Below are 14,894 nucleotides of genomic sequence, written 5' to 3'. Positions count from 1 at the left end.
GAGCGCGGGTGCGCATGCGCCAGCCCTGCCCAGGCCCAGGGAGCGGCGTCCCCTGGTGGGGCTCAGTCCATCAGGTGCCCGGGAGAGTGGTGTGAGGTGCGGTGCCTTCTGTGTCGTGGAAAGACTGCTGCCTACGAGGGGCCCTGTGTGGCCCCAGATCTGCCTGCGGCGACCTTCGCGGCCTACTCTTTCCTCCTTTCTTTCAACGCTCGTATGTGTGCAAGACGCACTAACACAGACGTAAGACACCATAAATTAAACAAAATGAACGGGTACATGCTACAGTTCTAACTTGTCTCCTACACCTCCGAGATATGAGGTCTGGTCAGCGTGCTCTGCGGTTAGAGGTTAAAAAGCAGATTATAAAATACCTAGATTCGGATCTTTTCTTTTTGTCCTGATTTGGCCTAGAATGGAGTGTATTAAACAAACCCTGGTCAGCAAAAGCCCAGAGTCAGTTAAAGCTATGGATCAATGTGCACTACATGTCAGGATTCTATTCACGTACAAGAAAACACTACGTCAGCTACCACAAAATCAGATAGTTTCCTGATGTGACTTTTCTTTTTGTTAAAAAATATGTGAAGTAAATGTGTTTTACTTTAATTCAAAGTTTCAAAGGAGAAGATTCTTTGCTTGAAAATATTTAGGAATCCAAACTAGTGTGTTTAGAGTCGGTTTGACTGTGCAATCTCTTAGTGGCAACTGAACAGCTACAAAAACTTTCTTTTTAAATTTTTCTGAAAAATCCCCCCCCCCCGTTTTTTTTCCTGGTTTAAGAAGATAATAGTGTATTATCGCTCTGAAGCCATTAGATGGCAGATAAAAAGCCCCCTTTTAATATGTGGGTTTGATTTTTTTTTTTTTTTTTAAAGCCCACACGAAAGAGGAGGGCGCAAGGCAAAGCTGTAAGAGTTATTCCAGAACCTGTGGAAATCACTTAGGGCAATTAAAAAAACACTTCAGGGTACAAAAAAGCTCGACTACACATTTCCGTTTTCTTCCTTGAAAACACGACATAGATTGGGCTTAATGCTCCTTTGTTTTCTATATGCACCTTGGCCTATGGCGATTTTGCCCTGTGGCCCGCAGGGCGGTAAGTGCGCAACAAGGTCCAGGCCGCGGAGTTGGCGCCCCCCCTCCTGCCCGGCCCGGTTCGGCCCGGCTTGGCCAGACTTGGCTCGACTAGGCCCAGCTCGGCCCGACTCTACCCTGCCCGGTCAGGCGCGGCCCGGCTCGGCCAGACTCGGCCCGGCTCGGCGGGACGGGCGGGCGGCGCCCTCTCAGAACTCCCATTCGATGGGCTCCTCCCGGCTGGCGGCCTTCTCCAGGCGGTGGATTATGCTGTTCAAGTTCGCGGCCTTCTTCTTCCTCAAGGGGTTGTCTCGCGAGTCCCTGGCGCCCGCCGCCTCCGGGAGGCCGAAGAGGCTCTGCAGCGAGCTGGGCCTGCGGGCGGCCGCGGGCGCGCTGGTGCTTGGCAAAGCGGAACTCCTGTCGGCGCCGTCCCGGGCCCTGCACGGGCCCTCCCCCGGCGGGGCGGCTGAGGTAGCGGCGTCCTCCCCGGCCGCGGGCGCGGCGGCGGCGGGGTTTGGCACGGGCCCCGGGCCTTCCGCGGGGCCCTCGGGCGGCGGCGGCGGCGCCTGGGGCCGGCTCTCGTCGGTGGCGGCGTCCGGGGCCGGGGTCCCCGAGGGCGGCGGCTCCGCCTTCTCCGCCGGCCGCGGCGCCTCCTCCCGCTCCTCCGGGGCCGCGGCTGCGGCCGCCTCGGCCGGCCCTCCTCCCTGAGACTTGGCGGCGGCCGCGGGGCCGCCCGACTCTTCGGCATCCGCGGCGCCCGGGCCCTCGGCGGCCTCCACGCCGTCGCAGCTGTCGCCCTCCGAGCTGGGCGCTGCCCGGCCGCTCCGGGCCGACGGCGAGTCGCTGGCCCCGGCCTGGCCCTGGCTCCCGGCCTGAATCTCCTCAATAAACAGTTCTCTGCGGATCCGAGACCTATGAGACACAAGCAGGGGGGCGCCATGAGGGGGCCGCCGCGCACGGGCGCTCTGCGCCCCTTCCCTTGCGGCCTGAGCCTCCTGCCATCTCCGCCCCGAGCCTCCTGCCATCTCCGCCCCGACGCCCTCTCTCCATCCACCGCACCGCATCTCACACTCCCACCCGCCGAACAGCCATTGAGGCCCCTGTGGGCCCCAGAGCAGAGCAGGGCCCGCTCCTGGGCGGCCCCTCCTTAAAGCCGCCCCACCCTTCCCAGCCAGGAGCCAGCAAAGACCCCGCAGTTTCCTAGACTCGGTGCCTCTGCGTAACCTGGCCCTTGGCTGGCATGCCAGTCCCCTCTTCACAAGGATGGAGCGCCAGCGTTACTTATTTAATGGCCCGGTTCCTCCACCTCCATGCCAATCGACCTCCAACCAGGCTGTGAATGGCGAGGTCCCATTCTTAGCACACCCCAGGCCTAGCATGGTGCTTGGTGTACAGTGATCAAGGCCGACTGAATTCATACGTGGAAGGAGAGCATGAATGACCACTGCTTCCTCATCTGGACTTCGTGACGGAACCAATTACTAGACGGTGCCCAAAGTGAAAATCTTCAGTGTCCCACTCTGAGCCACGGGCCAGGCAGGGCCTCTGGTCAAGGCTGAGGCGGGATTCTGACAAATTATGTATTTCAACTAACTCCCTCCTCTAAAAGAAAACCAGGAAAGGTTCACTTCTGATCAAGCAGGAAGGAGACCAAGTAACGTGCTCCAACGCACCAAGCATGTTTTAATCAAGCTGAGTTCAGCCTACGGTGGAAAGTGTGTTTCACTGTTTTGTGGGGTCTGGAGGACAAAGCTACAGAAGGGCCCTGGCCTTCCCTGTTTTTTTTTTTTTTTTTTTTTTTTGCGGTACGCGGGCCTCTCACCGTGTAGCCTCTCCGGCTGCGGAGCACAGGCTCCGGACGCGCAGGCTCAGAGGCCACGGCTCACGGGCCCAGCCGCTCCAGGGCACGCGGGATCCTCCCGGACCGGGGCACGAACCCGCGTCCCCTGCATCGGCAGGCGGACTCTCAACCGCTGCGCCACCAGGGAAGCCCTGGCCTTCCCTGTTTTGGAGCCCTTTGTGATGTGATGAAAGGGCTGTCGTTAAGTCTGTTTTGTCTTGTGTTGGAATTTCTCTTCCCGTCACGCTCACAGTACCGGGCTCAATCAGAAGTCTCCCTAGGTGTTTCTTCCAAAGATCTGAAAGAGCCTCTGATCATGAGCCAGCTGTCAGTGGAAAAGCATCTTCAGGGAAGTGAGCACCAAGCCCAGTGTCCTGCAGAAACTGGGCCTGCAGAAAGCCCTGGGGTTAGGCACACACGGAGATATTTTATACGGTGCATATAACTCAGTAAAGGTAACATTTTTTGGGAACCCACGAGATGCCAGCTCCTGTGCTGGACGTAGGGAGGCTGGGGCCAGGGAGAATCCGGCTGTAGTTGAGTCCAGTATATCAGAACTCTGGTCATGGTTATCTGCTACATAGTTTTTTGCTCCACGCATAGGGTGAGCTCTGACCCTTGTCCTTAAGATGATTCCTGAGCCAGAGCCACCCGGGTGAGATCCTGAAGCCCCCCAGAAGTTCCCAGGGATAACGGAAGACTTTTCTCCTTCCCTTGGGCGACCTTGGGAACCCGTGAAATGGCAGCTCCCATAAACAGGTTCCTGGGCACTTTGCTGGGAGGGCGAACCTGCTCTTTACTGGCTTTTAAGCCCTTTGGCAGCCAGAAATGCCCGTTGGCATGAACACCCAATCCCATTTCACCCTGGTTACGGAGGTGGGAGGCTAGACGGGCAGCTGAGGGTTTGGTCCCATCCAGGCCACAGGCCCACCCTGGACTAACTCTGAGTCTCAGGGGCAGCCTGGCCCGGCTTGGAGAACAGGCTTTTCGGAACCAGGCAAAACCCGGGTTTGAAATCTGGCTTGTCACTCACTAGCTGGGCAACTTGGGCAAGTTCCTTAACCTTTATGAGCTTCAGTTTCCTTAGCAGAAATATATGGAGAAGAGTGTCTTCCTTGCAGAGATGTTACAATTAAATATTGATGTATACTACAGGACACAAAGGAGACCAAAAAAAAAAAAAAAAAAAAAGTAGAAGAAAAAAAAAAAAGGAACTCTTCTTCTGTTCTTACCATCTAGCTGCCTTTTCAACGACAAAGTCCCCGTTGTAAGCACTGAGGCTGAGACAGAAGGGCTGAGGGAGGAAAGGGACAACTTCATGCCCAGGGCCTGGGATCCAGGCTGCCACCCTCACTGGCTCGGCTAACGTGTGTAATAGCCTTTCTCTGTAAAACGGGGCTGGCAGCAAGCACTGAATTCGACTGCTGATCAGAGGCGGTGATGAGATAACATCTACAAAGCTCTTGGCTCGGTGCCTGGTACATGTTACGTGCTCAGCAGATACGAGACGTCATCCTTCTCAGCCTAGATTTGTCTCCGTGTCCCTGAGGAGGATTATCTTCTGGTCTAGAAAGATCAGGTCCCAGAAACAAATCTGCTTTTCAGACACAAGGCATGCAAGGCTGACAGGACGCCATGGCTTTTAGGACTTGGAAGAGTTTCTTCTAATGGACCTGTTCTTCTGCAGGAGACCAGGTGTCCTGTGCTGTGTTGCTCTGAAATTCCTGGGTAAATGGTCACCCTGGAGTGCTTCTAATTTCCTTAGGGTGAAAGGATAAGAGGAAGTAAAGTTTTATTTTATTTTTTTGATGGGGGCAAAAATCGACCCCGAACATTACGAAGGGTTCCAGTGGCGCAGTAAAAAATAAGTCAACTTCTGTTTAACTCCTGTGGAAAGAACCTAAGAAACTGCCCTCTCGCTTAGGAGTTAAAACGCGTTCAGCGCACGTGTGCTGAGCGCTACTGTGTGCTCGTCCTTGTGTGAAGCTCTGAGGGAGGTACCAGGTAAGCTGGTCTGGTCTAAGCATTTAAGCGGAAAAGCTAAAGCCACGGAGACAGTGCTCGCTCAGCTGGAATCTCTGCTCTGCACTCTTCCTTTGGGTGACCTTAGGCAAGGGACTGCAATTCTTTGGGCTTTATGCCAGTTCTGAATGACCTGGTGTTGCTTCTCATCCAGCCTATTTTGTGGCTTATAAAATTCTTCTCTAGTTGAGTTCTTCTTTCAAGACTCTGCCGTATCATACCTCTTCCAGGATATTCCATCCGGATCTCTGCAGGTGAGACTCACCTCTGCCCTCGGTTATGCCACTTGACTTACCAGCCTGCTTTGTCGTGGAGTATGTTTGACAGAAAGCATTCATTGCCCATCCATCTGCTCTAGGTCCGGACCTGAGCTCATGGCTAGCTTTTGAGGTTCTACTGCTATTCTTCCCATCTCCCCCTTCTCTCTTTATAGTTGAATTTGCTTAAATGCTCAAGTGGGGCATCTCCACAATGACCGGCTGGCATTACTGTGGTGGCCAGGAGGCCAGCTGGGAAACGTGGAGAGCGCGTGCCCTGGCCAGGAGGAGGCAGTGACTGCCACTCAACTGAGGCCTGTAGGGGGATCTGGAAAAAAAAAAAAAGGTGGCCCCAGCAGGGCCAGGGGAAATGGCTTTGGAGATGTTTTGTGCGACTGGTAGCACCTTTACCCAGATACTCGGCAATCTACAGCTCCCGGCACCCCTGTCCAGGGTTATGACTCTTGCATTAAAATGGACATAACTCGCAGAAGACTCAGAAGTACACATTCAAACGCACCTTTGTGTCTAGAAAGTGAAAGGACACCTGGCAAGGAGAGGCTCGGGTGAACTTCTGCCCACGTTTCCATTCACTAGCTGTCACTGCACTTTAGTTTACTTCTTTGGAGGTTTCCTTCCGTGCAGAGGGAGCTCTCCGTTATTATAACTGCTGACCTTACTCTGCCTCTGTTTTCATCTGATTGGTAAATTTAGGATGAATAAGCTAGCCGTGCTCAGCTCATGTACTTTGTCTTCTTGGGAGCCAGCCTACACATGGGGAGGCCTGCCGGGGCCAGTGGCGCCATGATGGATAAACTGGCCTGGTTTTCAGGGTCAGGGAGCAAGGCTGTTTGGCTCTCACGCTAAGCTACATCTGCTAACGTAGCCTTCATCAGCAATAAAGGTATTGTTTTGGCTCCCATCTAACAGTTAAAAATTTTCCAATTTGTTCAGAACCTGGGAACAATTGTGCCCTGTCAGAAGCTCCAGCAGAGCCTATCCGATGAGGCAGGCCCCAGTTTGAGACACAACTCCTCCCTCTAGCCCCTGACTGTCTGTGATCTTATGTTGCCTGCCACTTACTTCCGGTGAGGAACCGTGAGGGCTCCACCTGCACTGGTTATACACGTGTACTTGTCACCTTGGTATAACCAGGAGCACCTACCCCAGTTCTGCTGAGCCCTAGAGAAAATGATGTTTTGATGGGAACTAGCGATCGAGATGGCCGCATACAAGGCATTAAACAGGCAGGAATTTCCAACAGGCCACTGAGAATTCTTGGTTTCTAGCAGTAGGGAGTCTTGGTTTTAGCGGTGATCAACAATTCATTACCTGTCAGTGGATCTCCATTATCTAATCCAAACATTTTACCCCAGTCCTTTGTTCTAGAGGAGAGCACCGGGCCCTTCCCTCCTCGGGTAAGTTATTTAACCCCTCTGCGCTTTATGTTTTCATCTATAAAACGTGGAGAAAACTGTATCTCTTACACAGTTGTGAGGATCAAGTGATACAGTGCTGGGTACAACACACAGCTCAGTGTCTGTAGACCTAGTAGATGCTCAATAAATCTTCATTAACTCATGACTTTCCCAGAAGAAAGGGACTTACACTATCTAATTGATTTAATTACAAAACTAACCAAACTAATTTGGAAAACAATACTGTAAAAGACCCTGAGCAAGCGTTAAAAAAATCACCAAATACACGGTCACTACTGTGGAACCATGAATGACTACACTCTCCCTTTTTAAATGACAGCCCTGAGAGATTTTTTTTCTGGTCTCTAACCATATGACCCTACGTCTTTGGGGTTTAAAACGCCAATACGAATAAGAAGGCAACTAACTGACCAAACACCAAGTTATCAGTCCCCAGCACGTCGTCCCTGTGCATGGTGATCGGCCAGTGTCTGCAGTACCCGTCGGCCTCTTCCCGAGGGCTGAACGCGCGTTCTCTAAGCTGTAGCTGACTTACTGGGCGAGAGCAGGGCCGTACCTGTAATTGTGGAACCAGTTGATGACAGTGCTGGTTTTCAAGTTGAGCTGGGTGGCGAGTTCTTCGATGGTTTTTGGTGACGGGTATGGCTTTTGCTGATATGCTCGTTTCAGAGCTTCCTTCTCTTCGGGAGCCAGCACCACTCGGGGTTTCTTCAGCTGGTGCTGGGGCTGGGGGCTGGCGCCTTGGCTGTAGTCGATGCCAGCGGAGGGGGGCTCGCAGGGCTGGCTGTCGCTGACCGAGCTGTGCCGCCGCTTCATGTAGGCTGAGGGAGGGAGAGGAGGCAGACTGAGGGGCACGCCCAGCGGGGAGACCCGCCCCGGCCCCGGCCCGCCGCTACGCGGTACGCCCTCCGCCCTCTGCCCTCCACTCCCAGACATTGCCGTGTGGACTGTGGCAGCTCCCTGCTCTTCTGAGAGCATCTCAAAACACCTGGGCTAGAACCATTCTGAAACCCAACACACACTCATCGAGGACCTGCTCTGTCGTGACGTGAGGTCCCCGTCTGTCCCTGCATGACCCACGGTTTAGTGGGGACACAGAGAAGTATACAGATAGGTGACCCCGGTAAGGTGTGATAAGGGAGGCAAGCGTGGGGCGCCACGGAGGTGGGCGCTGAGGGAGAGTACTCAGCTCAGCCTGGGGATGGGGCCGGGGGGGCTTCCTGGGAGACATGGTGATTATAAACTGAATCCTGAAGGACAAAGGGATTAACTAGAAAAACTAGGCAGCGAAGTAAAGAGGGTAGGAGGCTGCTCCAGGAAGCGGGAATAGTGTGTGCAAAGACACACACAGAGGCACGAAACAGCACGGTCAAAGCGTGTTGTGTGTGTGTGTGCGCGCACATGGGGTGTGGGGTGTGGTGGAGTTGTCGGACCTAAAGGTGGAGAGATGGGCGGCCAGGGTAGGCCACAAGTTTGGACATTACCTAGAAAGCAGTGGGAAGGGACGAAAAGATTTTAATCAGGGGAATGATGTGATCAGCTCTCTGTTTCTGAAAGGCTGCCTTGGAGACAGCTCAGAGGGTGGAGTGGGAAAGACTGGAAGGAAGAAGCCCAGTCGGGAGGAAAGAAGAATAAAGATTTGCACCAAGGCAGTGGTGATGGGGCCGGAGAAAAGCAGACGGATGGTGGAGCTGTGAGGGGTGGTGGCTGACTCGGCGAGGGACCAGAGTGAGCGGCGCTGAGGACGGCCCCCTGGTCTCAGGTGTGGGAGGTGAGGTGGGTGCTGGTGTCACTGGGCTGGGTATCACAGAAGGAGCAGATTAAAGGGAGAAGATGATGGTTAGTCTTGGAAATGTGGAGTTTGAGGGGTCTCTGGGTCACCCACGTCGAGATGTTCTGTAGGCAGTTGCAAAGACAGGTGTTAGGCTCAGAAGAATGGTCCGGGCTAGAGAGGGGAACTTGGAACCCCTAGAACAGAACTTGTAGTTAAGTCAGCGACCTTGATGAAAAAGGGCAAGGCCGAGAATGGAATCCTGGAAAAGCCCCCCATGCAGAGGGTACCCCAGGAAGCAGGAGCCGTGAAGGATACAGAGACGGGAGGCAAACCAGGAGACAGCGGTGTGAGGAAGGGATGAGTGAGCGGCGAGGGTCCCTGTGTCAGTGCTGCAGAAAGGAAGGTCCAACAAGCACCCAGGATGTCCTGGGTGCTGAGACATTAGGAGGTAACTGGAAGCCTCGGTGAGCAGATACAGCGGAGCTGTGGGAGCAGAAGCCAGACTGCAGTGGACTTAATAGTGAACAGGAGGTGAGAAAGTGGAGGTGGTGGGCAGGAGTTACTATTCTAAGAAGCCTATCTGTAAAAGAGAAGTGAGAGACAGGATGGCTTCTAGAAGGGAAGTCCCAGGTCGACGGTGGCCCTTTAACGACGAGAGAGAGCTGATGTTTCCAAAGCTGATGGGGGAGAAGACAGAGGGAGCTGGGGCTACAGGTGAGGGAGGAGACGGCCACCGGAGGTGCATGAGGTGGGTCCTGAATACAGGAGTAGGAGGGGGGGACATACAGACACATTTATAGGGACTGAGGTGGGGAGAGTCGACGGCCTTGGTTTTCTTTATGAAGTAGGAAGGCAGGAGGAGAGGTGATCTGAAGAGATGGAAATGGAGTCTTGAGACAGGTCGGTGAGAAATGGTGGTGGGGATGGAGGGGGTGATGGCGGGGGTGGGGAGAAGCACAGAGGACCCTACTGAAACCGGAGATACAAATCTGAGGCGGCACCGACCCGTGTAGGTCCCAGACGCCAAGGCGGTTGGATGAAGAAGACGGGTAGGGCGCTAACTCAAGGCTGGGATTTGCAGGGGGATGAGGAATGAAAAGGTGTGTGATAGAGTATCATGGCCAGAGAGTACCAAAGTGGGGATCAGGGCGGGGGGGCGGGGGCGGGCTGTGTTCTGGGGAAGGAGAGAAGGGCAGCAGAGGGCAAGCTGCTGGGGGAAAGCCTGGGAGGGGATATCCAGGCTCTGGAGGCCATCTGGGGTCAGGTGGGATGAACGGAGAAACGTGGAAAGGTGGACGGACAGTGGAATGTGGTCAGTGACGGGGCACCTGAACTCAGGCTTCGAGAGGTAGAGTAGTTGTGGGCGAGGATGCAGTTTGGGGAATCAGGGGTTGAGGAGGTCAAAGAACTTGAGGCCTGGGTGCTGCACAGGTCAGATGGGTCTTAAAATTCCCCTGGATGAGGCGGGACATGGGCGTGGAGGAAGGCGCTGATCCAGGGGCCACAGTCTTGAGAAAACGTAGACAGCGAGCAGGAGGTCGGCGGATGGAGGTGAGAAGGGCCTTCGAGAAAACCTGCTGGACCGAGCTTGGAGGAGGCTCCTAACCCAGGAGTGGAGGAGCGGCCAGAGCAGGGCTCAGGGGTCAGGAAATGAGTGGCCTGGAGGGCAGAGCAGCTGGCGCGAGGGGAGGACGTGTGCTGTTCACGTGTCTTTTTACTGCGGAATAAGGGTTAGGAGTGGTGGGCAGCGGGCTGAGACGAGGCTCAGGGACTCAGGGGCGACTGTCACCGGGGGATGTGCTGAGTGGGCTGCGAGGGGAATGGGGGGCGATTCCCGGGAGATATTTGCTCTACCAGTGCTACGTGTGCTTCGTCTGCTCCCTTCTGTTGTTACGTGTCATTAATTACCAGCTACGCTTCAACTTAAAAACCATTTGGACTTCTTGAGCAAACCAAGAATCCATAGAGGTCATTCTAGTGAGCTAATTGGGAACACGGTCTGAAAATTCCTTAAAACTCCCTACAACTGATGAAAGTTGAGAAACAGTGTTATTTAACTGCAACGGCACGGAGTAATCAGAGCAGTATGTGTCAGCAGCAGCAGACATCGGTCATCTAGTTCTCGCCGTTACCCTACGGGAGACAGACCGGTATCATTCCCACTCACAGGCGGAAACACTGAAGCCTAAGAGGCTCAGTGATTCACCTGAGGTCACACAGCTAGTGAGTGACAGAACTGAGGTCGACCTAAGTCTGCTCTGGGAAGCACTGCCTGCCCCGTGCAGCCAGATGGTGGCCAGCCCCGCTCCCCGCCTCCGCCCTGCCCCGCCACGGCACGGGAGCGGGGCCCGGGGCTGTGTCCATGGGAGCCGAGGGAAGTCAGGGAGACACACTTCAGCAGCACTGACATGTGGGTCTCAAATGTCACAGAAGACTATCAGGGTCCACCTGGAGCCTCCGGGGAGGCGAGCCCAGCCCCCGAGCTAGCTGAGGCTGCGTGTGTGTGTGTGTGTGTGTGTGTGTGTGTGTGTGTGTGTGTGTGTGTCTCCACGTGCTTGGAACTGTGTGAACACGTAGGCTCAGGGCTATCTCGTGAAGGGAACAGAAAGCAGAGGGCGGACTAGGGTAGAGAAAGAGATTTACAAGAACGAAAGAAAGGAGAACAATAAAAGATTTGCGCTAAAGGGAGAAGCAGCAAAAGCTTTACGGAAGAGGAGGAAGCGCAGCGTACGTGGGAATCCTACAGTCTGCATTGCCTGCTGCAGAATTTTTAACCTAGGCTAGACTGGGGGGCAAAGCTTATTTTCATCTATTTTAAAGGGATACAAATTATTTTAATAACTCTCATTTAGTGAGCGCTTATATGTGCTGGTGGTTATACTAGGTACATTCTAATCCTTACAAACGGAAAAAGCATTACGTCCATTTTACAGATGCAACAACTTAGGCTAGGGAGTTACTTAACATGCCATTTTATGATTAGAACTCAGACAGAATTGAGAAGATGATCTTCTCCCCCTAAAATGAATGTGGTGAAGAGTCAAGAGGCTACAAAGAAATGAGCCTGGTCCGTCCAGCCAGCCCCCTCGCGTTGGGCGGGTGACCGATCGTCTATGGAAATCACAGGAAGTGCTGTGCCCTGGGTCACCCGCTGTTGCGTCGGAGGGGTCAGATGCCTCGGCCTCCCGCTGGGGCTGGTTATGAGCATCCCTATCAGTGAGAGTTGACAGGGGGCCTGCAGCTGCTCAGGGACTTTGGGATGTGAGGAGGGGCCTGGGCCCCAGTGAGACAGTAACTCTTCTGTGACACAAGATGGCGCCCAGAGCCTGTGCAGGAGGGAGTGGAGGCCTAGGAAGCCCCCAGAGATCTATTTGTGGAGGCTGAGGTCCTTTCCTACTGGCCCAGGAGAAGCACACCAGGGAGTGGTCCGGCCGGGGCCCGTGCACAGGTGGCCTTCGGGAGGGACGCCTTCTGACAGAGTGTACGCAGCTTTAGAGCTGCTTGGGGTGGGCTCTTGTTGAAAGTCTGTGATGGACGTACTGGGTTCACGATACCATTCTCTCTGCTTTTATGTCTGAAATTTCCCATGATAAAAAGTCAAAAAGTTTTGCGGGTGTGTGTGTGTGTGTGTGTGACGTGGCACCCCTCTGGAGCCTGCAGCACTGCCGGCAGCTGCCTGGAGCTGCCCACGGCTGCGGCCTGTGTCAGAGCCTTGGTCTGCAGCCTGAGGGCGGGCAGGGCAGGAGCCCCCCTGAGGGCCCCGGCTGGCGTGGCAGCCGCTGCCTGGGCACGTGGTCCCGGCGTGGCAGGCGCTCGGCCCAGGGCAGCAGAACACATGCCTATCCGAGAGCACTGGCTGTGAAGCCTAACAGCCCACGTTTGGATTCCTGCTTAGGCCAGCCTGAAGTCAGGTAAGTCTCGTGATGCCAGAGCCTCGTTTTCCCTGGATAATAGCATGTCTACCGGATGGCGTTATGTGGGCTGAGTGAAGTCTCAGCACGGTGTCTGCAGATAGGAGGCACTCTGAAACTAGAAGTCTCTAGAGCAGAGACTCTCCCTCCCCCTCAGAGCCCAGCCCGCTCCCCGGTTGGGTGAGGACAGTGGTGCCCGGCTGGAGGTGAGCAGCACACGCCCCTGGTGAGCTCAGAGGGTACGAGCCTGGGCTCCACCCGCCCCCGGCTCAGGCGCGCTGGCCGTGGGGCCGGGCGCAGTCACGCGGGTGGTTGTGATGCCCGCTCTTTGGTGAGGTCCCCTGCGGAAGCTGAGGAAGGGGGGCGGTCACAGCTTCCTACGGCCAGACCGGCAGCTGGTGCCCACTCTTCCACATCTAAGGGATTCAGCAGCCACCAGGTGAGCTCGCAGCGTTAAAGGTGACCCAGGACTGTCCCCTCCAAGGGGAGGACTCGCTGACGAGGGGCGGCACGTGCAGTGCAAACCAGGACACGGAGCAGGTGTCACCTCCTGCCACCAAGGAAATCCCTCAGGTTTCCCCTGTGCCGTAACCTGCTGCGGAAGGCTGCTCAGCATTTGGGAGGGCTCGGGATGTGTCTGGAGGGGAGAGCTGCTCTTAGCTCTCTAGGGGGTCGTATCCTCTACAGCCCCAGAGACTATAACGTAACAGCAAGAGAGAGGTCTGTCCCGGCAGGAATCTGCTCTGCTGTTCTCCGGGCTGGGTGGCCTCCAAGGAGGTGGCTAACTTCTCTGAACCAGAGACTTCTTATTTACAAATGCATTTTTTTAACCACCTCTTTGTGGAAGCCCTGCCATGTGGTACTCGTGCGATGAACTGTTTCAATACCCCACGCATCCGACAAAACAAAAGACAACAAAGGAGCCACCACCAAGTGGCCTTATTCCCCTGAAGAAGAAGAAGGTACACCGGTCGCCGGGGTGACTGAGCAATGATCACAGCGCCCCCCAGGGCTAAATGCCTTTGGGCTCAGGCTGCTGGGCAGAAAAGGCCACAAATCGTCCCAGTCCTCTTCGGTACTCATCGGTGGATGACCGTCAAAAGATCCTTCACCCTGCCTTACAGTCCCCTGGGCATGGATCAGTGTGCCTCCTCAGCTCGGTGTGAAGGCTTTAAAAGCAACAGCGAGTTTATAAATGAGAGAGCGATTGGCTGGGGCAGGCGGCAGGGAGTTACCTTTCTTTTCCATCCGTTTCATGTCCATCAGCTTCTCCACGTTGTTGGGGTCGTTCAGCCACAGCTGCATCCGGACAAAGGGCTCCCGCCCCTTCAGACTGAGCTTGTGCCAGGGCTTTGGGCGAGCCAGGAGGTCGGAGACGGAGCCTTGGGTGAGCCCTAGGATGGTCTCCCCAAACAAGCGCTGACCTAGAGAGAGAACACAACCGAGAGTGATGTCACTGCCGAGACCCAGGGATCTGGCGGAAGAAGCACGTGTCAGGTTAAAATCAGAAATGGGGGTTCAAGACCCACAGTCTGATCAGCTGGGTCCTGGCTTAGAGTGAGCGCTTTGTAGAAGCACTTCCTCAACCAGACTGGTACCAGACTCCACTGGGGATGGAGTCAGTATTACTCTTGCGTTCTAGCTACACACAAGGTTTCTCTCAAAAAAGCCTCTGGGCTTCGGATGAACCGAGGCCTGGAGGACACCTGCGGCTTTTATCAGAGGTGGTTAATCCCAAATCCGAGCTCAGGAAGTTGAGCAGCTCATGGGGAGACCTTCCTTTTACAGCCTCAAACCACAGGGCCGTCTGCACTGGCTCCCTTCACGATTAGTGAGGTTACCAGGTCCTGCTGAGAAAACAGGCCACTTGACCCAAGGTCACAGCAGGAAAGAGAAGAAGAAAGAGCTCCTCAGCTTTATTTTCCTGAAAAGCAGGCCATTTCCAGCTCTAAAGTCTGTCCCCGCAGTTCAAGCGGCCCACTCCCCTGGCTGATCAGAGGCTATCGCGCTCTGGAGAGCACAGTGGCGTTAGGTCTACAATGTTCGTCGGAGGCTTAGAAAGAAAATTTCTCTTCTCTGAGAGCCATTCAGCTGCCAGTGAAGAGGGGCCACCACTTTTTTTTTTTTTTTTTTTTGCGGTACGCGGGCCTCTCACTGTCGTGGCCTCTCCCGTTGCGGAGCACAGGCTCCGGACGCGCAGGCTCAGCGGCCATGGCTCACGGGCCCAGCCGCTCCGCGGCATGTGGGATCTTCACGGACCAGGTCACGAACCCGTGTCCCCCGCATCGGCAGGTGGACTCTCAACCACTGCGCCACCAGGGAAGCCCCCACCACTTTTAAAGGTACGCACGAGAACCAGGCACAACCTGAAGGCCTGGACGGGAGGACTTGAATGAACGGGACTGCTAGTGGAAGTGGAGACCGGGATCAGAGGCCAGTGTCTGGTACCGTAAAGCCTATGGATCACGACACCGGCTCTGCCTCTTAGTGCAGGGGGACCGTGGACGACCGGCTTGTTCCCCCTGCGGCTCACGTCCTCCATCTGTGAGAGGGAAACACCCCCAGCTGCGCTCACAG

At 55.1% G+C, this 14,894-nt stretch overlaps 1 protein-coding gene across 6 annotated transcripts in view; it reads right to left on the bottom strand.

The window, feature by feature from the left end:
- The window catches only part of CUX1 (cut like homeobox 1), a 373,714-nt gene that overhangs the window by 24,878 nt on the left and 333,942 nt on the right, over positions 1 to 14,894 (bottom strand). The window contains exons 22-24 of one of the 6 annotated variants that reach the window (XM_065892583.1): positions 13,553 to 13,741; positions 7,189 to 7,453; positions 1,284 to 1,986 (exon numbers count right to left, since the gene is read on the bottom strand). The exons of the other annotated variants lie outside the window; for them this stretch is intronic. Coding sequence (XP_065748655.1) covers positions 1,284 to 1,986; positions 7,189 to 7,453; positions 13,553 to 13,741 — 1,157 coding nt within the window. Of the gene's footprint in view, positions 1 to 1,283; positions 1,987 to 7,188; positions 7,454 to 13,552; positions 13,742 to 14,894 lie in introns of those variants that run through there. 6 annotated transcript variants of the gene reach the window in all.

Source organism: Phocoena phocoena, chromosome 15, assembly GCF_963924675.1.
Source record: "Phocoena phocoena chromosome 15, mPhoPho1.1, whole genome shotgun sequence".
NCBI lineage: Eukaryota > Metazoa > Chordata > Mammalia > Artiodactyla > Phocoenidae > Phocoena > Phocoena phocoena.
The sequence above is the reverse complement of the archived record's forward strand: the minus strand, read 5'-3'. Positions and strand labels throughout refer to the sequence as shown.